At 33.4% G+C, this 25,039-nt stretch overlaps 1 protein-coding gene across 1 annotated transcript; it reads right to left on the bottom strand.

The window, feature by feature from the left end:
* Nucleotides 1–3,012: 3,012 nt before the first annotated feature.
* LOC117107473 (poly(A)-specific ribonuclease PARN-like) lies at nucleotides 3,013–24,996 on the bottom strand. Its single transcript, XM_033249172.1, has 19 exons — nucleotides 24,858–24,996; nucleotides 23,301–23,452; nucleotides 22,569–22,636; nucleotides 21,809–21,890; nucleotides 21,480–21,540; nucleotides 20,836–21,004; nucleotides 19,759–19,824; nucleotides 18,829–18,867; nucleotides 18,070–18,112; nucleotides 17,542–17,625; nucleotides 14,682–14,816; nucleotides 13,861–13,947; nucleotides 13,198–13,273; nucleotides 11,938–12,115; nucleotides 11,105–11,160; nucleotides 8,117–8,278; nucleotides 6,405–6,681; nucleotides 5,519–5,685; nucleotides 3,013–4,072 (listed from the first exon to the last, which is right to left on the bottom strand). The coding sequence occupies exons 1-19, from the start codon at nucleotides 24,874–24,876 to the stop codon at nucleotides 4,020–4,022; spliced, it is 1,974 nt and encodes a 657-aa protein (XP_033105063.1). The 5' UTR covers nucleotides 24,877–24,996; the 3' UTR covers nucleotides 3,013–4,019.
* Between the last annotated feature and the right edge of the window lie 43 nt (nucleotides 24,997–25,039).

Genomic DNA, 25,039 nt, shown 5'->3' with positions numbered 1-25,039 from the left:
CTCATAACCATTAACATTTTAGGGCGCCGGCCCGCGTCGATAAAACCAGAAACTTCTCACCGTACGCGTGGATAACACAGAATAGATGAAAATCGAATTAACATACGCTTGATAACAGCTTTTTGTTGAAGTTGTACAATGTAATATTATTAAATACTGAGTGAATACAACACACAGTACTACAATTATGTTTAATTAATATAATGTTAAGAATATGGTTCGATATTATTACCCCTTTTCCATGAAAATACGTTAACATATTGGCAATTTGTTACGGAAGTTTGAGTTTGTAATTTTTGGAAACAGAACCAACTGAAATGAATGGGGTACATGAAGGTCACCCTTTCATGTACTCTCAATTGTAAACCAGAAATAACATGTTTATAAATAGAAATATTCAACTTAGGCCCGAGGGTAAAATTTAGTGGAACACATTATTTACTTTACGAACTTTAACAATTCAACAACAGAATATTCCTTGATATTCATTGTACTATGAAATGATTAATAATGGCGGACGGTACTTGTATCCAACGTCATATAAAAAACTTGATTATATTTTAGTCGATACACATCTAGATGTGTATAAGAGACAGACACTATACATATATATATATGTGTGTGTTAAAAATGGTAACTTTTCATAATTTGAGAAGAAATGGTGTTGGTATTCTAAATGTGTTCAGTCATAAAAAAAAAGCATCTTTTGTATGAGCTACTTGTACTATTGAATAAAAAAAAAAATCGAAGTTATAAATATAAAAAAAACAATCACTAAATAAAGCCCTAAATGAAGATCGAACCATGGTGCTTTGTGCTTTAGCACTCGAACTTAATTTTGTAGGTAAAGGGAATATAGGGGAATGAGCTGTTTAGTCCATCGTATAAAGCATTGTCATTTGTGTGGGAAGGTGACCAGTTCCTTTCCACGCAGTGAACCGGATGCCCATTTATAATCCTGGGTGGAGAGACAAACATAGGCAAAGTGCCTTGTAGTAAACACATTCAAATAGGCCTATTTAAATGATGCGCAAATGAATCAAAACATGATGGTCAAAAATTAGAGGCAGAATATGACACTTGACATTTTCCTTATACTTGTCACCCAGACAATGTTGTTTGCTAAGTTAGGCTATCGTGTATAAACTATTAGCAGACCTGTATCTGGGAAAGTTTAATGTGGATGATATATACACAGAATTGAGTGTCACCGACGGAGGGGTCGATTCCCAGAGGAAAGCATAAGTGGGCGTGGTCGGGTGTCACTCAAAATCTCTCGATAGTGATCTAGGGGCGCAGCCCCCAGAAACTACGACAATTTAGGATTTTCAACGACTTATTTAAACGATTTCAGGGTCTACTATAAAATTAAAATTTGTTGTCCATCCGACGAAGTGTTTTCTTCCCGGCGAGAGGCAGCTCTTTCAGAATGCCCCCACCCCACTGGTGCCACCCCTGGGGAGATATATGCTACCGAACTTCATCGAAAAGGGTCTAATTCAATTCAAATTTTATTTCAACATATTTACTGCATATATATATATAGGTCTATATATATGTATATATTGAACAATATATATATATATGTATATATATATATGTATATATATATATATATATATATATAGAACAACATATAAATGTACACATGTAAGACTAGCGTAAATATTGAAAATAGGGACGTTGCATGCAGAAGGCTAAGCCTATTAAACGCAATGCCCTTTGAATACAATACCATCAAGGGTAGGAAAGGACAAATTCAATGAACACATTATGATAATAAATGATAAAAAGTTAATAAAAAAAAACATAGTGAATAAATGAATAAACATAAAATCAAGATTTAGTTATTATCTAGCTTTACAATACATTATCTGCAAACTAAGCCTACTATATTAAATTGAGATGTGTAATCATTGTGAGGTGTAAAAACATTATTTATATCATTATTGTATATTTCAAGGCAGATTTAACATGTCTTTAAAATAGCAACAATAGTATTTGGCTTGGTACATATCCGTATACGATTTACGAAGTAATCTTTTACACATCTATACAACTTAACTCTATTATTACTGGTAGTCCCTCGGTTCTACGTTCTACGTCTACGTTCTCTTACCTAATGTGACATTAATATATTTATATGTGAAAAGTTTAGTTAAACACCTCCAACATAATCGAAATGACTGACAAGCCTATATTATTCTTTTAATTATTTCGCATTTCCCAACCTACATAAAAATTGATTCGATCCATGATTATTATAAATCTATATTATGCCTACTCAGCATGGCAAATTGTTTGCGAACTTGGCCAAAGATCATAATAATGCTTACCTTATATTCTATTTAAATATTTGTACAGTTAAGAGGCAGTATTATATTATAAATTTATGAAACCTGAAACAAAAGAATGTTTGAAACATCTGCAAAGAATAACCACGTATATCTGCAGGTCTATATTATTGTGATCACTACATATACATATACTGCATATTATACTTTTATTGACAAGATCACTGTTTGTTTTCAATTATGATATTGTTAAATCTGGGTGCTGATGGGGGTGCGCGAATGTGAAGTGAATGTGAATGTGAACTTGATGATCAGTTGAAATGCAATTACTATAGCGCACCTTCTTTTTGATGCGACGTTTAAGCCGTTGGTCCCGTGTGTACTATGACAAATGTGCATGTTATAGAATGCAGTACACTCTTTGGAAAAGAGTAGGGGATTGTCTCCCGGTGTACTGCCCAATCACCACCAGAAGGATCCCACTGGAAATAAGTCTCCTTCAGATTTTAGTGGGTTATCCTTGGTGTTTACACCGAATCAATCCATCCATCCATCCATCGTCACGGAAATTGAAAAAATGTTTAAAATTGCACAAGTGATGTCTATTTTTTTGACAAGAAGATATGAGTGTGTCTGCTCCAACCCTTGTCGTCGTGGGAGCACACAGGTGAATTTTCTAGGGAAAACATTTTTATGACACTAATGATGGCAGAATCTCTTTATGATCTCACACTTTTATTAATAAATACAAAAAAGCATCTACAATGTCTGCAGAATGAAAATAATAGAAAATCTAAAAACACTTGGGAAAACTCAATTTGTGATGTGTAGTTATACTATTAGCTTGTTTCTTTTTTCATTTTATTACAACCTATGAGATAACAATAATGAATGTTACCTCGGTGATGTTTCTGGTCCAATCAGGTACCTTTCCTCAAACTGATTACAAGTTGGGATTGGTCTTATCCCTGATGTTCAGTTACGCATTCTAACATCCGGTGATTGATGGTAGAACATTCCCCTAGGCCCTTGGTCTTTGCTTTTTTTTTTATTGACATAAATGTGCTAAAGTTCATACACTCTAAACCTTTGTTCATACTTTTAGGTTGTTTTCTTATGCAAATGGATTCTATTATTCTCCTTTTCTCCGAATCACTTTCTTTTTCCAAAAGCTATAGTTTATACAAAACCAGATGGAATTCTTCAGGCATATTATTATATTTATTATGAAACATAAATATAGCTCTCCCTCTAATTAAAAACCCTCCAATTAAGGACTACCTCCAATTAAAGACCACTTATCTGTTGTCCCATATTGACAAACGTATTTTATCTTTATTATCCCAAAATTTGTCTTCAATTGGATGGAGACCAGTAAAAAATTAAAGAATTAAAAACTAAAAATCAAACAACAAGAGAGTTGTAATTGAATTGAGCAAATTAAAAGGTAATTATAATTACAGATATTACTCAACAACAACCACAACCTTTAAAAGTAAACAAATAACCAAAATAGATAATTCCACATTAAAAACTTTCGGAATTAATACAAAAATGTTTATTGTAATAAGTACTCTGTTGATATACAACATGAATATGAACAATTCAAATAACATTACAGAAAAACTGTGGAATTCAAACATTAATGGGACACCATTGTCATAATTCATGCGACTGCCTTTCTTCCTCCGAGTTGATTCTATCTATGGTATGATGCAGCAGCATTCACCAAGTTTCTGGTTCTTCAAACATCTTCACATCTTTATCTTCAACAGGTTCTTAAAAGAAAAGGATAAAAATACTTAATTTTCTTGAAATTGCTACAATCTATCAATTCAATCAATCAACAAGGTTTTTTGAATTATTGCAACTATCCACGGAGTTGGCGAGTTGATTGGCCAAGCGGTTAAGTCAGGGGCACCGTAAACTTCAGCTCTAATATCGGCACAGATTCGAACGGCTCACTCGCCAATGGTTATGGTGGTGGAACAATTCTTTTGGATAAGGACTTTAAACCGTAGGCCCAGTGTACGCCCTTGGCTCGTGTTCACTTTAAAGAACCCAGTACATCCTTTCAGAAGAGTAGGGGGTTACCCCGGTGTACTGGTCCATTAAGTCCCCTGTTGTTAAATGGATATGCCACGTAGGACAGTGATTAAGTTCACTTATTGGCATATCCTTGGCGCTTGTGCCTAAAGAAATGAAATGAAAATGGAAGTATGCAATGTTTGGTGGCGCTATGACGTTAGTATTATTCAAAGTGAACATTTGATAATGTTTTATTATTACAGGAGTATATAATAGACCTAGAAAATACATTAGATTTTGAAAAGGATGATCATCATATGCTAACCTGAAAGAAGGAAGGATTTACAGGACCAAACCCCATGGAAGTCCACTAAAGAGATGTGCAAATTATACCAGAACATAGTAGCATCAGCTCTGATGACAATGTGCTTTATTTTGTACAATTAAATTATGAAAATGTCAAACGTTTAAGGCAGATAGGGAGCTAACCCCATATGGATACAAAAACACATAAAAAAAGTAAAAGGGAAACAAAACTAAAGAACAGGAAACACAGGAAATCTTCAAAATTTTATTGCAGTAAGGCACAATAAAGTATAATATATACTCCCGAGTCCAAGTATTGAATTACATGCAATCGTGTTGTTATACAATACAGTTGAACAGCCAAAGTCAAATACTTTCTTATCTGAGATGATTAATTAGTGAACATTTCGGTTTAAAGCACAATATCTATGTTGAATAAGTTTGGTTAGAATGCACGTAAACTATTCCAAATCTATTGGAAATTGAAATTTGGAAAATTGTCAGAATGCTATCAATGCGAGTTTGCATATCATAATAAGTGATGTTTTGCCTTACCTGACATGTTTAATTGTACCGAATACTTTTAGCGTTCGGTACGATAACACGTCAGGTAGGGTAAAACATCACTAGTATTCGGTACAAAAACATGTCAGTTAGGCCAAAACATTACTCCTATGATGTTTTCCTGACACAAACTCACATCGATGTCACTAAGCGCGAGCTTGGCAGTCTTGTGGCTATGGCGCCAGGCTAGTTATCCGGATGTAGTGGGTTTCAATTCCCACCTGAAAGTATTTGGGAATGTACTGAAAATTCTCCTATTGTCGGAATGGTCTGCTTTTGTTTTACATCATACTAGTACACCACACTGACAAATATTTTTATCCTACCTTTGGTAAAATTGGTTTTGATCAGTTCAACTTTTCCTTCCTCTGTGTCCTTTTCTTTCACCTCATCTTCACCCCCTTTCCCAGCTTCTTCAACATCAACATCGCCCTCCTCTGTGACACCTGGTAATGGAGGTTTTACCCCCTTCCTTGATACAAATGGTGCTGCGCTGTTGAAACAAAACAAAGTTTTCTCTAAACTCTCTGGAGTTTTATAAAACAAGCTTGTGTGATTTGCCCATGTAGTCAATGACAACCATTTGTTCTGTCGATTCAGAACGGTTAAGAACTTTATTATTATTATGGGCATGGTGATGTCATATCAGACCTGATATATATGGGCAAATCATACAAAATGCAATAGCGAGATGCTTTATCAAGGTCTCACTATGCTATGTAGAAAATGAAATTATTCGTGAGTGTGGCTAGTTAAGAAAATTGGTATAATGATATTTAAACTGAAATTTTTAAAATCTTACAGCTGATAATTTTTTTACTGTTTTTTTTTGTGTATCCGAGGAAACCAAATTTCAATTTTACTTGTTGTACTATTTGACAATAAAATTACTTTGAACTTTGAACTTTGAACTAAAAACAACTTCACTCCCTAAAGCTTCATAAAGAGAAGTGGTTTAATAGAGTAAATTGTATTTGATGAGTGTAAAGAAAAATATATTAGCCCTTATAATTTTCCTTATGACACCAAGCCTGCAAGACATTTTTTTATCATTTTATCTGTGGCTGCCTCCATAAGGTGCACACCAGACTTATGTGACTGGTGAGGTGGACAGCCATCAGCGACCTACAACCATGTCTTCAGATATGAGTGCACCACTCATGTTTGATTTACCATTGGCCAGAAAATATTCTAGATTAGGAGGAAACTTACTTTGGATCCATAGGTTTCTGTTTCTTTGCCTTGGTCTCCATCAAATCAGCAACCTCGGCATCAGCTTCCAAGGAGGAAATGCGTCTCTTTCTCTTCCCAGGATCATCCACGTTTGCTTTCTCAATATCTGCAACAGTCATTGTCTTACCATCTTGCGGTTGGTCGATTTTTTTGTTCTCTTTTTCAAAGTTTGTATCCACGCTGCTGTAAATCTCTCTTTTATAGTCATTGTACGGTACAACTGTGTAGTCCTCTCCTTTGGTAATGGTTTTCATAACTAGTGAAATAAGTTTAATAAATATTTTAAAATGTACACATTTGTACATTTAAAGATCATTCACATGTCTTATTCTGCAAGACTGGAAAATCACCTAAACTGGGATTTGTGGGGAGTTGAGTGGCTGAGCGGTAAGCAGGGGCGCCGCTAACTACAGCCTTAACATCGGTGTTGGTTCAAGCAGCTTAACGCCCAGATTTTTTCTAGTAAAACCAAGTCAGATAAGGACTTGAGAGATTTAGTGTAACATCTGACTCGTTTGCACTTTGAAGAATCCATTGCATCTTTTGAAAGAGTAGAGGGTTAACCTGATGCTATAGTCATTTCAGCAACCTGTCATTGTGGAATGATCTGAACATGTAGCTACTAGAAGCGTCTCTTTACGGCAGCTGAGGTAGACACGGACCACGCCCATACGCGATTCAGCACAATGACACTGCGAGTTATGGGTTATTTTCCTACATTTAAACTTGCTTCACCTGCTTAGTTTGCAGATGCATTTACCAACTGAACCATAGAGGCTTCATGATTAATGGTGAATATGTATATAAAAATTTATATACATACATATATATATATNNNTATATTATGTACCTGTAGCTTGTCTAAAATTATAAATATCCATTAATTTAGTGGAAATAAATGTCATGGTTCAAATGTAACACCATATTTTTATTCTCTGCTTCTCTCAAAAACAAAACAGTAGTAAGAATTGATTCTAAAGGCAGCCATGGTTTGGATTTTTTGCTAAGAAACATGTACTAACGCCTCTGGATTCAAACCTGGCTGGTCGCATTGATGCGTTAAAAACAAAACATGTTGTTTTCAAAGTCAAATGAAACGACAAGGCTTCACAGAGTGGCCTGGATGTGAGAAAATTGGCATAAGCCATTTTATCCAGCTAAGTTTTCGTATTCAGTACACTATCCGCTTCAAAATGTCAACTGGTTTAAGCGATTTGTCTGAGATCAATTAGCAGACAGTCCCTATGGATACGATACACCTTTCTCATAAATTTTGTTAAAACAAATCATCACTTTTACTTCAAAAATGTTTTCGGCTAATGAAAAAAGAATGAAATTAGAATTTAAAAAAAAATTAATTTGCTAATTAAAGGTGTACTGTCTCTCCCCACTCAGGAGTACAAGTGGGTATCCGGTAGGTTGAAACACCAATGCCCTGATTACTGCTGATAAATAATAAAGTGTCCCACATGTGTTTGATCAAATGGCCAGGTTAGTGTGATGAAGAGGAGAGGTCATGACAATAAGCATGTTAAAAATCTATTAATTAGTGCACACTCTAAATTGAGACCCCTTTAAATCTGAGACTCCTCTTCAAGACCACTTTTTCAAAGTACCCCCCACCCTGTCTTAGCCCACATTTTCTACTCCATAGTAATCATGAATTAGAGGGGAAACTGTATAATAATTACCTGCTGAAGCTTCTGCCACTTTGTACAATGAGACAAATGCTTCCGTGTCACTGATCCAGGCGACGTAGATGGATCCAAATGGGGAAAACAACCGATGAAGGTCACCTATACGCCATTCTTTAGGGAAAGTCACATGGAACACATGGTTTCTTGATGGCTGTACTGTGGAGAGAGGAAAGCAATGTCATTAAATAGTGCCTCTGGGAAATTACACACCGTTCCCTACTTATGTCGGTACTTTTTGACAACACATAAAAGTCGCTATACACTACTACACTACATAACACTTAATGATGCTCCAAATTCCGCAACTCCTTGTTAGCTAGGCCTAGAAAATTGCAAAAGATATTCCCAGTGACAGATATTGGCCTGGGTTGGTGGAAGCCTGTTTCGCTATAGGCCTAAATCTGGGGTGGGCATAAAATGTTTGCTTCCAAAAACCTTCATGGATTGTTTTATAACACTTTATTCTCAGTATTAATATTACTTTTTACAGATGATCGGTGTCGGGCCATAAAAAACAAGATGTTTTTCTATTCAAAGATGTTTGGCGGGCCGCACACATAGGGTTTTTAATTTTGAGGGCCGCAAAAACATCACTGTCAGGCCACATGCGGACCGTACCATTTTCCACCTGTGGCCTAAATAAATGTGACATGTTCTAATGAAAACCAGAGGAAGTGGCAAAATATTAAAAATTAAAAAAAAATATATATATTCTATAATATTAGCTTTGGAAACTTGCACTAAGTTGCACAGTTCATGCATGACTGCATAACAGTGAACAGTGACAAAATGCGCTTAGCAACCAGTCTAATTATAATGCAAATAGTTTTCAGATGTGGTTAAAATTGACAAATGAGAGATATATAATACATGGACTTAATACAGCCGAGATCTCAGCTTTTATCATTTTAGATCTGAAAACCTTATTATTGATTTTTTTTTCTAAACGTTAACTTGTGATTTTGTCCAGGTTTCGTATATGAACATGTCATTAATAAAAGCTCACCTTTTCACTGCTCTAATCCGAGCCTACAAAACGTTTTGTATCATAGAAGAGAATAGCACTAAATAACTGTCAGTTTTATATTGATACCAAAGATCTTATAATACGATTTCAGCTTGCAAACAGTAATTACTTTTCAATATTTGACATCGAAGATCATTAACTAAAGATAGCGCATCTCACAATTTCTGCGCGAAAATTCTGTAACAACCATGGTAATAACTAGGACGCCAACTCAAAATCACAGAGAGCACTAGCTTGTAATTATGAGATCCTTAATTCAAACATTTTAAGAAGTGGAAAAAACTGCCATAATATTTAAGCCTGAATATGTAATGAATACAAGACCGTTGGTGAAAACATCTAGTGGGAAAGAAAGAGGAAAGACAGAAAGAAGTTTAAGTAAATAATTTATAATGGTATTATCCATTGACATTATAGAAGGATTAATAGGCTTCAAAAGTAAATGCAAAAAGACTATATTAGAGTCACTATTTCAAGTTCAAGTTGATATATTGTAAATATAACCATAAAATATGAATAACTCACTACATATAAGTAAGATAAATAATTAATTTATGAATAGCAGTCAGCAAAAGTATGATTAAGAAAATCTTTACTGTACGAGGTCAAAGGAAGTACTTCTTTATGATGCATAGCGTAAAGGTTAATTGTGTCAGTTTTGATGCTATAAATATAGACTAACATCTTCTGACAAAGGCAACATCTTTAACAACTGTCGCAATTGATTATTAGCACTATAATTACCGATTTTACTCACACGTTATCCAACAATAAATTTTAAAATTCAAAGTTTTATTCTGTTTTTAATGATACAGGTCTCCCTCCAATTAAAGACCACCTCCAATTAAAGACCGCTTTTCTGTGTTCCCAAATTATCTAATTTCTTTTATCTTTATTATACTAAAGAGAGACCAAAGCTGCTAAGACCACAGAAACTGTGGTCCTAAAAGTGGTCTTTAATTGGAGAGAGACCTGCATTTATAAAGTGGAACCTTTCCAGCTTATCCTAGTCAGCTGATATTCAGGAACTATTGTAAAAATTAAATTATACAATTCAAAATCTACAAAGACTTTGATAAAGAGATATTTTTAGTTGTTAAATATGTACTGTCCCTTGCAAAAAACAAAAAAAAAATCATTTAAATCGTTTTTGAAATTTACTTGCCCATTTTGAAGTAACATTAACAAATTATCAACTTGAACATAGAAATTAGTGTATTTAAAAAAATGCTTACCCATAAAAACCATCATTTTACAGCGAAAAAATGATAGAAACACTTCCAGTCACTGGAAGTGTTTTATTATCTTTATTATAATTATCCAGTTAAAAAATCAGATTTTTAATTTAATAATTTCAATGCTCAAGTTAATAATTTGTATGTTACTGCAAAATGAGCAAGTTAATTTAAAAATTATTTTTTAATGATTTTGGTCATTTTCAAGGGACAGTACATCTTTAAAAACAATCTTGATATTACAGAATTTAGGCTTTGGGATTAGAAAGCACACTTAACCACCAAGGTACACCTCCACTGCTATACCTGCCAACTTTGCTGCATTTGATGCTCAAGGCAAAAAAAAACAAACAAAAGGAAATTTGTATATACCGCCCTCTATGTAAACATTACGAAATAGAGCTTGAACTGCTACTGATTACAGTCGTCAGTCAGTAAAGCTTCGTTAGAATAAATTTGTATGGCCTGCAGTCACATCTAAATGTTGAATTCACATCGCTTTTATGAATTTTAGGGTATAATCAGCAATTTTATGTTATAAAATTTTTGTGACATAGGCGCGGGACAACATAGGCGCAAGACGTAAAAAGTGGATGCTCATGCGTGGGACTCATGCATTATACGTGAGAGTTGGCAAGTGTACACTTCATTCCTGTTGAAAGAAAAAATAAATGAAATAAGTAAATTCATAACATGAGTCAGTGCAGTTAAAATACTTACAATCTGGTCCATTTAAGTTCAAGTATGGAATGTCATTGCTACGCATCAGATGGATTCTGAAAAATAATGAATCAGTATTATAACACATGGTATTAATAATGTTTTTTACAATGAGATGATAATGATTCCCTTCTCTTTAAACAAAACAACTATGCACGGCTGACTTATGAGACTCTTATAAAATATGGTACACATTTATAGTCCTAAGTGGTGACAAAATAAAAATAATAATAATAATGGTTGACTTATAGAGCGCATATTGTAGGGACTTCTGTTGGTTTAACATTATTACAAAATGTGGATAAATTGCAGAAGATAATGTAACTAGAATAGGATTTGAATCAATGCCCTTCAAATTATAGCCAACCACTGGAAAGGAAAGGTCAGAGTTTACATTTTCCACAAGCATAGCTATGAAGGCTGTGTACCAACATTCAAATTTGATTAATCAAAAACTTTCTTCCTAAATCAATGAAATAAAAGTATTCATAGGTATTAATGTTTTGTTTTTTTTATACGTTCACTGCCAGGGACTCGAGTTCACATTGACAGGGTTCACCCAGGGCTCCAAGGACATGTTTACATCCACACCTGTCCAAAGGATAACTATTGTATTCCATGTAAAGTTGCTGGCAGTGTTTGTCAGAACACGATTTCTCGCCCTGGAGGTTCCGTAAGGCCCAGAAGAAATGATCTAAACATACTACTGTAGATTTGTTCGTGTTTCACTACAGTTGATGTAAATAATTTTCATTATGGTGGCGCCCTTTATGCCTTGGTATGTAGGACGGAGGTAGGAAAAACATCTTTGCAGTAAATGTGTTAACACATACTTGTTCATAAATGGTTCCAAAAACTGAGACGATGGTGAAACACGTTGTTTTGGAGGGTCCATGAAGGTTCCAAGGTAATTGGCCATTATTGCGAAGCACTGACCCGTAAGATAAGCATCGTAACCTGCCTCGTGGTGCATCTCTCCTTCACTGTACCCGCTGAAGTTTGATGCCATTTCTATAATTAAAATATGAACAGAAATTACTTACTTAAATTTAGACAAATCAAACAAGTACTGTATCAGCAACAAAAAATAAAAGTAAATGCATGAAACAAAGGTGAAGAGTTGCTGTAACTTTAAAGTCAGACTCCGGAGGAAAAAAAATTTTTGATATGTTGTAGAACTGATTTTTCTAAGACAAAAAAAAGTTGTTTGATTAAAAACAGAGCAACGGTGAATGAGATACAGATTTTTGAATGTTTAAAAACAACAACATATCAAAAAATATTTTCCCTCCGGACGCCTGATTTTAATGGTAAATAACACAAAGATTATCTGTCATCGTCCTTCATAAGGTGACCAAAGAATGGCGTTGCCTGATACGGTTTGAATTAATAATAATGAAACTTATAAAGTACCTAGAGTATATGCATTGTATTTGCAGTAGAGCTTATGAAGCTAAAAAGAAGTAAAGTTACTAAAATTACCATTAAATGTTATGGTAAATATTCTCGCTTGCTTCAGGCGATGCTCTGCTGTGTGTATATAGTAAAATATATAACACAAAATATGAAGTATTTTTAACGTTATGTAATGTAATCTTAATCTGAAAATGTGAATTTATGAAGATATACTGGTACTTAAAGACCTGACATGGCTGGACTTGTTTGTTATGATTTGGCAGAAGTCCATGTAAACAAACATTCCATCAAGAGGCCCTACTACGCTCAGGGCCTGGGCCATATAGTAGTTTTGAATTTTCTATCCCTTTTAGAGGAACCAGGGGTAGAGGTCGTCCTAAGACCACATGGCTTAAAGACATCACAGATTGGATGGGAAAGACTATGACGTTTTGTTTGAGGGAAGCAGAGGATCGACTGAAGTAGAGGAGGAGGGTGTATTCATCAAAGTGCCCTGATGGTCTTTGGACTATGGGAGTGACCTGACCTGACCTAAGGACCTTGCACAGCCAATTTGAGGCCCATGGTTCGATTGGTGGTCTGCACAGATTGTACAATGAAACTGTGGATAGATGACATTAAGATAGAAAAGATTGTTAGTGAATGAACCCCTCAAAACGATTTACTGTATAACTTGCCTATTGTGGGTGGTATGAAGGGATTGTCCTGAAGCCTCTTGTGTAAGTCACCCAGTGCTGAACTCATGATGAATTCCTGATTAAAAATGAGAAATTGAAAATATAATATTACTCAAGACATTAAAATATATAGCTGGCATTAAAAGAAACATTAATAAATTATAAGTAGTTCTTTATTTTTATTATTTTTTTTAACTATTTATTATTTATTTTACTATTCTAATGCATCAGTTACTTAATGCAATCACTGACAAAACTGGAAAAAAGCATACATGAACAGAGTGCACCAGTAAACTACAATATACAAAGCCATTTGTTAATGGGAACAGTCAATAAATGCCCTCGAGTTGGATAAGCATAAACTCCCTGTCATCGAAAGACTATTTAGGTCTTCAAAACTCAAAATATTTGTTTGCCCATCCAACCAATAGATTTTCTAAAAGCACAAATTGTCTTCAATCCTGATTCAAGAAAAAGTGGTATAACAATGTGGCCAAAAGTTAGGATGAAGTATCTTAACCAAAGATTCAAGTTTCTTTTTGGAAAATTTTAGATTTGGAAAAAAGCTTTTCATAAGCCATGTCATCCTTATTAGAAATTTTTTTTAAATCTTTAAAAAGAGTTATAAAAAAACAGAAAAAATGTGTATAACCCTTATCTTACCTTAAATGGATGAGTACTTGCCATAACCTTTGTATCCACCACACGGTGAAACACGCAATGTGACATATTCTTGAACTCCAAAAGATTCTATGAATAAATATTATGATAAAATGTTTTACAATCAACTCTCAATTCCTAGACTATTTACTACAAATACAAATCCATAAAACAATTTTACTAGCTAATTTACGAGTCAATGTAAATAATATATAAACAGCAAATTATGTCTGCATCTTTTAAATTGCCAAAGAAAGTACTGCAATTATTGAAAGCTATATTATGCTTAATTACAAACTAAGAAACTCAAATATTGGATATAGTTGTTTACTGAGCTCAACACAAACAGCATATGAGGCAAAGACAAGCCAAACCAGTCACTCGTTAGTTATTAATACTGGGTTAAAGATAAAAATGAGATATAAAATGGTAAAAGGATCATTTAAATCTGACATGTTCTTATGAAGTTACAAGAGTTTAAACCATACAGCTGTTTAAAGAACAATATTTGAGAAATCAGCCTTCAAAGTTTATGATTTCATTTATTTCTCAGGCAGAAACCATCACCAAATTGTTAAAAACTAGGAGGACTAGGCCTCTATACTATAGTAGGAGGCCCTGTCTCTTATACACATCTAGATGTGTATAAGAGACAGGTTTAGTGCAATTAAATAGATTTTAAAAATGTTGAAATTTCAGCATGTTTTGGCCATTAATTCTGAAACACAATTTGCGACGAGTGGCAGGTTTGGCTTGTTTTTGCTACATATCTTCAGGTTGAAATGATTCAGACATATTTCAGTACAATACTACATTATTCTTACCTCAGGTATTTGGCAACTGAACTGATTGAGCGTGTGCAGAAGGTCAAAAAGCATATTGTGGCCAACGACAACACGTCCCGACTCCGATATCATGTCAATCACTTTTGAAAATCCGACAGCATCTTCTACCTCATCCTGAAATTTACAAGTTTCAAAAATATTTTTCCCTCCGAAGCCACAATATGTACAATCTTGCCAGGTGACCTATACATATGTCGAGAATATGCTCCATTAGCTTAGAACGCGATTTTCTGGATCCTGAAGCAGTTTTTTGGGAGAAATTATCACATTCTCATGCTGATTCGTTTTCAAATTTCCCTACCGTTGTGAGATTTTACTTCATCAAAGAAAGACACATAAAAATAAAAGAACTATTAGGAGGCAGATGGTATGACTAAATCAACTGATCAAGTGATTCTCCAACCCTCATTAAAAAAAAACAAAAAAAAAAACAAAAACAGAAAAATATACAAATGAAACTAAGAAACAGTAATAATATACATGAGTTAAAAAATACATTCCATTGAAAGATAATTACAAACTGATGTGTCTACATTCAGCATGCAGAACGCAACATCACAACGACGTGCACGCATAGGATCATTTTTAAGGGCGATCCATTCAGACTGCCACCGGTAATAATCAGCAGACGGAATCGTGTCGTCTAGCGCTCCGAGGGAGTGGGGTTGGATTCGTTGTATATGATTATATTCAGCATTGCGTTACATCAATTCCATGTACCATTTGTTACGTGTGGCCACATTCAATCCCTGACAGGATCAGCATGGTTGTGTTGGAACGTGTTAATTTCAAAATTACATACATGAATTACAGTTGCCGGTTACGTGTTTCATACAAGGTATCATAAAATGTGTTTGTGGTATTTCCTGGCAGCAATTGAAGATCTCTGCTAGAAAATTTGTCATCAGTATGATGGGGGTCATACTGCGCAAGTAGAATAGATAATTTATGAAGTTTTACTGACATTGTTTCATGCAGGCAGCAAGTGCAGATGATGCATGATGTTGATGTAATAAATTGCCATTCCTTGTCTTAATTTAACATTTTTAATGCATGGAACATTCTAAATAACATTTAATGACCAAATAAACAATGTAAACCACATTGGTACTTATAGGAACACATGACACTATGTAGAATCCAAGAGTAATATTTGGAAGTTTCTGGAATCTTGGGTACTGTAGAGGCAATAAGCCTACTGGTTAATTATGATGTAAGGTAACCAATGAGGAACTTAGGGAAGATAGAATGCTCTTGAATGCTAGGTTATATAAGCTGATAGTTTTATCTTTCAAAAAACTCTTTTTGAAACACAGATTTTTACATGTTTTCACATTTTCACATGTTTATGTGAATGTTATTGTGTTATTTTGATACCGGATTCTTCTTGGAGTTTATACAGAATAAAAGTTTATTTGAGAGTTGTGTTACAACATTGTGAACTGTGTTTATGTTTTATATGTCAAAGAGGAATTCCTAGTCATTTCATTTCTTGGAAATACGTCAAGTAGGAATTCATGACAGTTGACTGTAGGTAGATGTATTTATATATGATTTTGTATTTCCATGGTCCTAACCTAACAAATATACATTTTTTGTTTGTTTAACAGAATATTATACAGTGGTTCCTTTACAAGAATAAGTCCTTACAGACTAGGGACCACCGACTTCCTTACTTTAAGTTACTTACTTGTGCCTAAGTCAAAAAAGAATTAAACAGAAAAACGATTTATAATATACTTTTTAACAATTTCAAATAACATACAATTTTGTTTTTCATCTTGATCTGTACTGCCTCTAACTAAAATAATGGTTAAAGTAGGCAAATCTTGATAAATCTAAATTAGGGTTGTTTCTAAACATAAAAGGAAAAAGGTCCAAGGTGATAGTGAGCAGGATATATCGCTGAGCAGCATACTTTGGCCAACTAACCCATAATTGAATTAATGAAACTTTAAGCTGAATTAATTTAAATTTAATTTGGGTGTGTATCATGTTGGTCTCGAAACTTCCTACGTTATAAAAACAATTTTTCGTGGAATATGAATTCCGTAGAATGTTTTCCAAAACAGAGAGTGATTCAGAAATTTACAAATAAACCTTATTGTTTACAGTTATTTTTTCAGCACCTTAACAACAGATACAAATCTGCCCATTACAGTAAACAAAAGAAGGACACAGACATTTACAAGGCTAAACACACTTCATTATTACATTGACTATGTAAATAGGGACAGGCTTAAACATAACTGTAAAGTAGGAGCGTGTGGGGCAGCATGTAAGGTGTTGGACTTCCGGTCGTGAGATCGGGAGTTTGAGGCCGACGCTCCTCGCATTGCTCGTGACCTTGGGCAATGCAATTTACTTACGTTTGCCTCTCTCCACACAGGAGTATAAATGGGTACCTGGTAGGGTGATGTGGCATTGCAAGTATTAGTCTGTGTCGGCATTAAATTGCACGCATGACTAGGAATACTACCCAGCGAGTAGACGAGGTTGCACTTTGTGCTGGGTTGATTATGGATCCGATGACCGGGGTAATAACAACAACATCGCCAGCACCTTGTATCCCTAATCTCCATACCATATTATTATTATTATTATTATTATTATTACTAATATTATTATAAAGATAGACTTATATCGCATGTCAGTTTTCAGTAATCATACAGATAAATCATATATTACTTTTTAATTGCGACAAAGAAATACTGATATACATAATTGGAAGATTTCATGTTGGTATTGGGCCAAACATTAACAATTTCAAAATACCAAACATTTAGAAAACTAACAAAAATAATGAAATTATAGGTAAAAGATTAAAATAAATTTTTACCAATTCTGCTTGCATCCTAAGTTGGTCTCGTTTCTTCTTGTCATCCTCTGAAGTAGCTTTTGTAATTACTATGTAGCGTTCTTTCTGTTGATGATTTAATGACGTAGAAAATGTTCACCAATACATAAATGAAAATACAAAACTATACTGTTATTATTATGATTGGGATGCTGAACAAATAAAGTATAAGTTGTAAACAATATACTGTATATTTATTGATACTATACTTTTATTCATTTAGCTTGCAATAAAATAATGATTACAGTTAAACTTGCATAAGTTGATTTTGCCTAACTCGAATAATTTCTAACTTATTTTACATGCCAAATTGCTGTGTTTTCCATTAAATAACAATCTGTAAATCAAAAAGTCGAACAATTTTTTAATGCATTTTGGATTTGACTTAGGCAAGTTCAACTGTACTGTATATATATGACTATATATATATAAAAAAAAACCATTTAATATGAAATTATTACATGAACAATTAAAAAAAAAATTATCAATGAAACACAGATAAAAACACACCTTCTCTCCTGTTTTCGTTTCTACTATTAATTTTGTTTGAAACCTGAAAGAATAATAGGATGAGACAATGACATAGTATTATACGTACTATTATTTCCTTTTTTATTATTATTAAAAACTTTCATTTTCAGCAATAATTTAATAATATTAGCAAATTAATTTTGTTAAATAGTGTACATTATTATTATTAGATATCTTACCAGAAACGACCACAGGTAAGCACATACACACACATTTGATTTATTTTTGTATATGAACATAATTTTTTGTTCTAGAAGAATCTCTAAAAGTTGTTTCATTTGCGAAAGCTTTTTAGTCGTCATTATTTTTTGCGCTTTTGAAAGAAATTTATGCGGTATAAATATCTCAATATTGATGGATAAAAAATAAACATTGTTTTCAACAATTTGCTGATTTTATTGTTTCATTTTAAACAGATGCATTATAATTAGAGTTTTTTATATAAGTGTGCTATTTGTTTTTAAATGAGGTTACTGTATGATGGAATTTGAAATTCGATAAATAAAAGTGAGATGACCTCACAATAGACAATAAAAACAATAAATCTTTGCTATTATTGTTGTTTCAATTATAGACCACACCAGAAATAAGTTGTTTTTTGTACTTTTCTGGACTTTTAACCTTGAAAGTTACTTTTTCACTTCAGAATGAATAAATACAATTAAAAAAAAAACAATATGTTAGTCAAGGGCTTAAAACATGTTCAAATATCTATTTTAAAATTTATTCATAACTTACTTAGTTTCCATAGTCTGATAAATTAACTTTCTTTGAAATCTGTAAACAAGAAAAAACAGTTTGATATACTTTGTATATAGCAGCATATTTACATATGACAAGAAGACTTGAGCATGTTAGGACAGCTGTAAAAATAATTACATCAAAATAAAAATGTTTTTTTTTTTTAAATAATTGTTGTATCGAGTTCAATAAATAGATCATTTAAGTTTCTTGATCAATTAATTTTCAGATTTCATTTCATTTATTTAGTCCAACAAACAATAAAACAGACAAACACAAAATAACAGAGAGGGAAAAAACACTCAATTGACCAGACATGATTGCCAAAATTGAACTCTGATGACAATGAGAACATTAATTAGCATAAAATAATCAAGTAAAAATATCATTAAAATATATATAAATTATGATAATGAACTCTTCTCTCACAATCTTTTTATCAGAACTGACACATACATTTACCATCTTATGAAATGATGTAAAAACTGATAATTTATTTTGCCATGGAAACTTCCTAAAGCTGTTTCCATACTATCAAATTTTCTTTGACAAAAAAAATCTGTTGTATGCTTATAGTCATTAGGTACCTATACATGGTTATGATGTGATGTCATCATGACCATATATAGGCATGTCACATGTTTTTGTCAAATCAAATTTGATAATTTGGACAGGGGCTTAAGAATGTATACATTTTTGTAATTTGACTTTTTGACTTTTTAATTTTTTAATTTGTTGACGTGTGCTTTTTATGTATTATTGTATTTCTATATTTCTCAATTTCACTTTTTCTAATTATACAATTAAAAAAAAAAAAAAAATTACTCAACATTCAATTCAGTTTATACTGCAATTTGTTGTTTTGTGTACAGATTTGATGTTTTTGAAGTAAAGATTCGAAATAAATAAATATGTCACTCTATTTACCCATTGCACGGATCAAGTTGTAATGATGTTTTATCATTATCTTTTAACAAAGCTTCTGTTTTTGATCTGCAAATAGAAGTTAGTGAAATTCATTGAAGCTAATTATGAGACCAGAAAATTTAAATTCATATTTGTCTATGTACCAATTGATAAATCAATCAATAACTTCATTAATAAGGCAAAATTTCAAGTCACTGATTATGGATGTCAATATTTTTGTTTGTCCATATATGGTTCTTCATGCCAAATGCAATGATAGTTATTTAGTTGGCAGATACTAGTACTGCATATTTTTCAATATTATAATTAATATTATTATATAAACAGCTACTTTAATTTAATTATAGCAGCAGTTTGGCGCAGCAGTTGAGGTTTGGGCTTTCAATCGTCAGTCGGGGTTTTTGAGTCTCCGCTGTGCAGATTCGTTTGTTTCCTTGGGCAAGGAAATTTAGCTACATTGTCAGTCCAACCATCTGTATCAATGGGTACCAGCAAACTGCTGGGGACTAACCTGCGATGGACTAGTGTCCCGTCCAGGGGGAGTACAACTCTCATCCGCTTCACACTACAGAAACTGGGGATAAGCTCCAGCCCTATGAGCTCCAGAGGCTCGGAAAGGATTTAGTTGGCGGATACCAGTGCTGCATAGTTTTCAATATTATTATTATATAAACAGCTACTTCAATTTAATTTTTATTTATTTATTTTAGGCACTGCACAAGGCCAAGGTTGGATATGGCAAACAGTGAACATAATGACTTTTCTAAGTGGCATATCCCTTCATAATACAAACATAAACAAAAGATGCTCAACATAAACTCAGTCTCATTATGCGGATTAGAAAGGGGAGTTGTTTTAGTTGTGAGAAAAAAATCTTGTTACTGTGACAGGAATTGAACCCAGGACCCTGGAATTAGGAGGCAAACACCTTACCCACCAAGTCATTCAACTCCACTTCAAATCTAAGTTAGGTCTTTGCCAGGCCAAACATCAAGAGACAATCACTGCCTATGGAGATGATTGGACTTTGCCTAAAAAAGGGGTTTTTAAAAATGTTGATTTAAGTCTTATTCTTACACAATATTATTGATGAACTCCTTATGCTCATCTGGAATGATGACGGGACCTTTAGCTGGAGGTGTTCGGAAAGCAGGGCTGTTTGGTAATATGATTCCCTGCCCAGCATATTTCTGCAGTATCTCTTCTCTCATGGCATGAGCATTGTTGGATGTCAAATACGGGATTCCTGTGAACAGAGAAGAAAAAAGAGAATTAAATTAGCTTTTGATAGCTAAACTTTAACAACTTTTTCACATAAATGTGTTTGTACTACAGTAGTTTACTCTGTAGCTATGACAGCAGTGTAATAATAACAAAAATAAAAAAATAATTTGTGATTTATATATCAGTTCATCTGCTATTGAATAATGGTGAATTTTTAGAACATTATGTAGGTACAGACCTCTATGCTTATTTAGTCTGAAAAGCAATATATCAAATATTAAAAATTACACTATTTATTTTTAATGTAAATATTCTTTAATTTTGCCTAACATTCAATTATTCATTTCTTTCCATCTCCATTTGTTTTCTTTTACTTTTTTACTATTTCATTTTCTTCTCCTTTTTGAAGCGATTAACAACAAAAAAAAAAGATAAACCATGAAAAAAAAACATTATTAACATTACAAGATTAGATTACAATTCAATGGGAAACTTGCCTTCTCGGAAAAGTTTATTGAAGTCAAAGTTGTGGGTGGCAAGAAAGTCAATGCTAGAACTCTGAAAAAACAAAAACACATTATTACTACAAACTAAACTAAACTAAACTAACTAAACTAACTAAACTTCTGGCTAATCCCTTTTTTTTCATTCATGTGTGTGTATCTCTCGTCAGTCATAAATTATGGAGGAATTTTAAGCTGAAAAAAAAAATTGTGACATGAATTAATACTTGAACCTAGGAATAAAGCTCAATCAATCAATCAATCAAAGTGACATTTATTAACTTCCTACAGCTGTACAATCATTACTGACATTGAAAACTAACCTGACACAGAAATCTTGGATCAGGTGCATGGCGATTGAGAGGAGTTGGAAATACATAGAAATTGAAAGGATAAACTGTGTACCTGTAGAAAAGTCAAAACCAATGTTAAAATACCTCTTTTTTTTTAAATTTATTTTGTGTCCTGGTTATCACATGTAGTATGGTCTATAACAATTACAATCTTAACCCTCTAGATACTGTCTTCGACTGTAGTCGAAATTGACCTCAAACCGAGAATTCCCATTTTCGACTGCAATCGAAATTTTGTGACTAAAAAATAGGTGGTTTTCAAATCGCTCTTCTGCTTTTATTTTAGCTCCAATACGTCAGAAATTTTGAACACGCATGCGTGAAGCTTTTGTCTTTCGAAATCTGTGAAGAACTCACATGCGCTTATATAAAAATTTTTAGAAATATCAATTTGAAATCGTTAATTGCCCGCTGTAATTAGGCCCATTGTTTCATTAAATGCTACCTGAATACATGAGGCCATTCTATTATTTTTTCATAAGCTCGAGCGTAAAAAATTAAATTTTGGTGAGCTAGCCCTTGTTCTTTGACCTTTTCTTCCAAAAATTGAAAAAGGTGTCTTTTTAAATTATTATATAGGCCTACCATTCTACTAAATTTTACGATGATCAATTCATCAGATTTTGCGTAATTTTACTAACAGACAGATAGATAGACAGACAAACAGAAAGAGAGTGGTGAATACATAACCTCCTTCAAAGGAGGAAAAAATAATTAAAATAATACCTACTTTGAACTTTTACCATTGTACTTGAAAATGCACAAACCAAACTGCACCAACATGAAGTCCATTGAACCCTTTAAAATATAATATACTATTTATTTATTTAATGAAATATTACTGGTGGAGCAACCATTGCACTGAAAACACTGTAAAACAACAGTGTAGCAATTGTATGGAAACCAGACTTTACTCACAAAGCTTCACAACCTTGAAAAAAACCTCAAAGAGGAGCTGTGCAGAATTCAACATTGTTACAATTACGGGGGTGTGGGCAACCAATGAGCAAAGTGGTCGTTGTCGGGCATCACTCAAAATGTTTCAAGGTGGTCTAAGGACAAAAAATATGACAATTTAGGGGCTCTTAGATTCATATTAAATTGATTCTTTAAATAGTCTACTACTAATATATGTAGAAAATTATACAACTTTTTTAGTTACTGAGGAATCTTGAAGAGGGGATGCTGATGGGGATGCAAAGGTGAAGTGGAGGGGCTCGATGATCAGTTAAGGGGGACTAACTCGCAAAATAATGTGATTTTAGGAGCTTTTTAACAAATTGACCGTGATTTTTTTTTTTTGGGGCGGGGAAGCCTGGGGGAGGGGCGCCTGAGGGATGGGCATGCATTCCCCGCGCACCCCCTAGATACGCCACTGATACCTTCTTAACAGATTACTGATGGAGGATTTTCTTAATGGTGGCTGAAAAAATGTGTTTTTGTCTAACATTCTATGGCTTACTTGTCTTAACTTTTGGTATCTTTCTTCTGGAGTGTCGAAAGCATTTGGAATAACTCTGCTGTCGTAGTGTAAACCAGTGAATTCTCCATCAATAGACACAAATGAGCTGTCATTTAAAACATTGGATATTATTCCTAATGCTTCTTTGAAATCTGAAAAAAAAATCATTCAAATAAATTAGGCTTCAAATAAACCATGAAAGTTATGTTATTATGCAGGGGATACTTTCAAAACTTAACTAAAAATTGTGTAGTCTAAACTGGCTTTAAAAATGTGCATATAAACATAACCAAGCCTGTGTGATCAACTGGTCGGATTTTGAGACTAATTTGTTTCAAGCCTTCATTTATCCCTCTCTTCTTGTACAGTATATCTAAGTTTTTAATATTCTGTGCAAAGTCCGGATTTTTAATTTAGTGCAAAATTCAAACAAGACATCCAAAATGTATAATAATCTTGCACTGGGAATATATCGCCTGGGCTAAAATTAAGACTTAAATTCCTTTTCCAAAATTCAGGCAAAATTAACTTAGGCACAGACCACCTTTGGTAATTAATTTTTCGATAGGAATCCTTTTTAATATTAACTTAATATTATTAGGGACTATTATTATTACTATTATTATTATAATTATAATAATAATTATTATTATTATTATTATTATCACCAAAATATTGCCATCACCGAAATATTGCCTGCAGATCATCCACCCCACAGTGGAATGAATCTCTCTGATCATCACTAGCCTAGGTTGCTTAAGGAGGTTGGATGAATCTAATTTTGTCTAGTGGCCTAGGCAAGATGGTAGGCCTATGCCTATCTACAAAGCTCAATCATCTGTCACTGTTTTGTTAGCACTGGGACTAGCCTAAAGCAGTATACCCATCCTAATCTCACTCTGTTCGCTAATGTCTGGACCAAGGACAATATCTTTTTTCAGCCCCCTTTTCTGAGCTGCGACGATGGTCCACGAGTCACGGAGTCAATAGTTAATACATTGATTTTCTTTAAATTCTTTTATTTTTGTTTCAACAACAAAAAAAACAATCAAAAGTATAACCAATCTGTAGACATTTGTCAGCCACAATACATTATAAAAAATAGTAATTGTTGAAAATAGTTTTAAAATTATAATTAAGAACATTCATCAAATTCAAAATTATTCAATTATAATATTTATCATCAACAAATAGCAGAACAAATCTTTTAATTAAAAAAATAAAAAACGATCACAATTTTACAAAACATTAATTAAAATGTGTGTTGAAATTACTAAACTAAATCACTGAGCATATTTTGAAAACTAAAGATACAAAATGGCAACTACTTATTTTAAAATTTAAACCTAGCACTAGGCCTACACAAATTCACAACACACAGAGCCCAGGCACCCCGAGTCTGGCGGTAGGCCTAGGCTAGATAGAGGAGGCCTAGCCTAGTAGGCTATATATACTAGCTAGCTACCCTACTAGGCCTAGTATATTAATATTAATAGTATACTATTTTATCCCTAAAATCATTATTTAAATCGTTAGGCATTTGATTAGTTGACTAACTTTTACGTGTGACGTCCATAGCAATGATGTACTCATTTATAACAGACGAAAATTAGGAGCAAGCCAAACATTAAACAACGAAAAATTAAAACGAATTCACAACTTGCGCGAAATATACTTGACCTATGACAGAGGTTTATCATCAATTTACCCAGAATGCGTCAGTGTCGGGGCGTTAGCGA

The sequence above is a fragment of the Anneissia japonica genome, unplaced genomic scaffold (genome assembly GCF_011630105.1).
Source record: "Anneissia japonica isolate Jap-2015-1 unplaced genomic scaffold, ASM1163010v1 scaffold284800_len683186_cov164, whole genome shotgun sequence".
Classification (NCBI taxonomy): domain Eukaryota; kingdom Metazoa; phylum Echinodermata; class Crinoidea; order Comatulida; family Comatulidae; genus Anneissia; species Anneissia japonica.
This window is presented reverse-complemented; position numbering and strand designations above follow the sequence as displayed.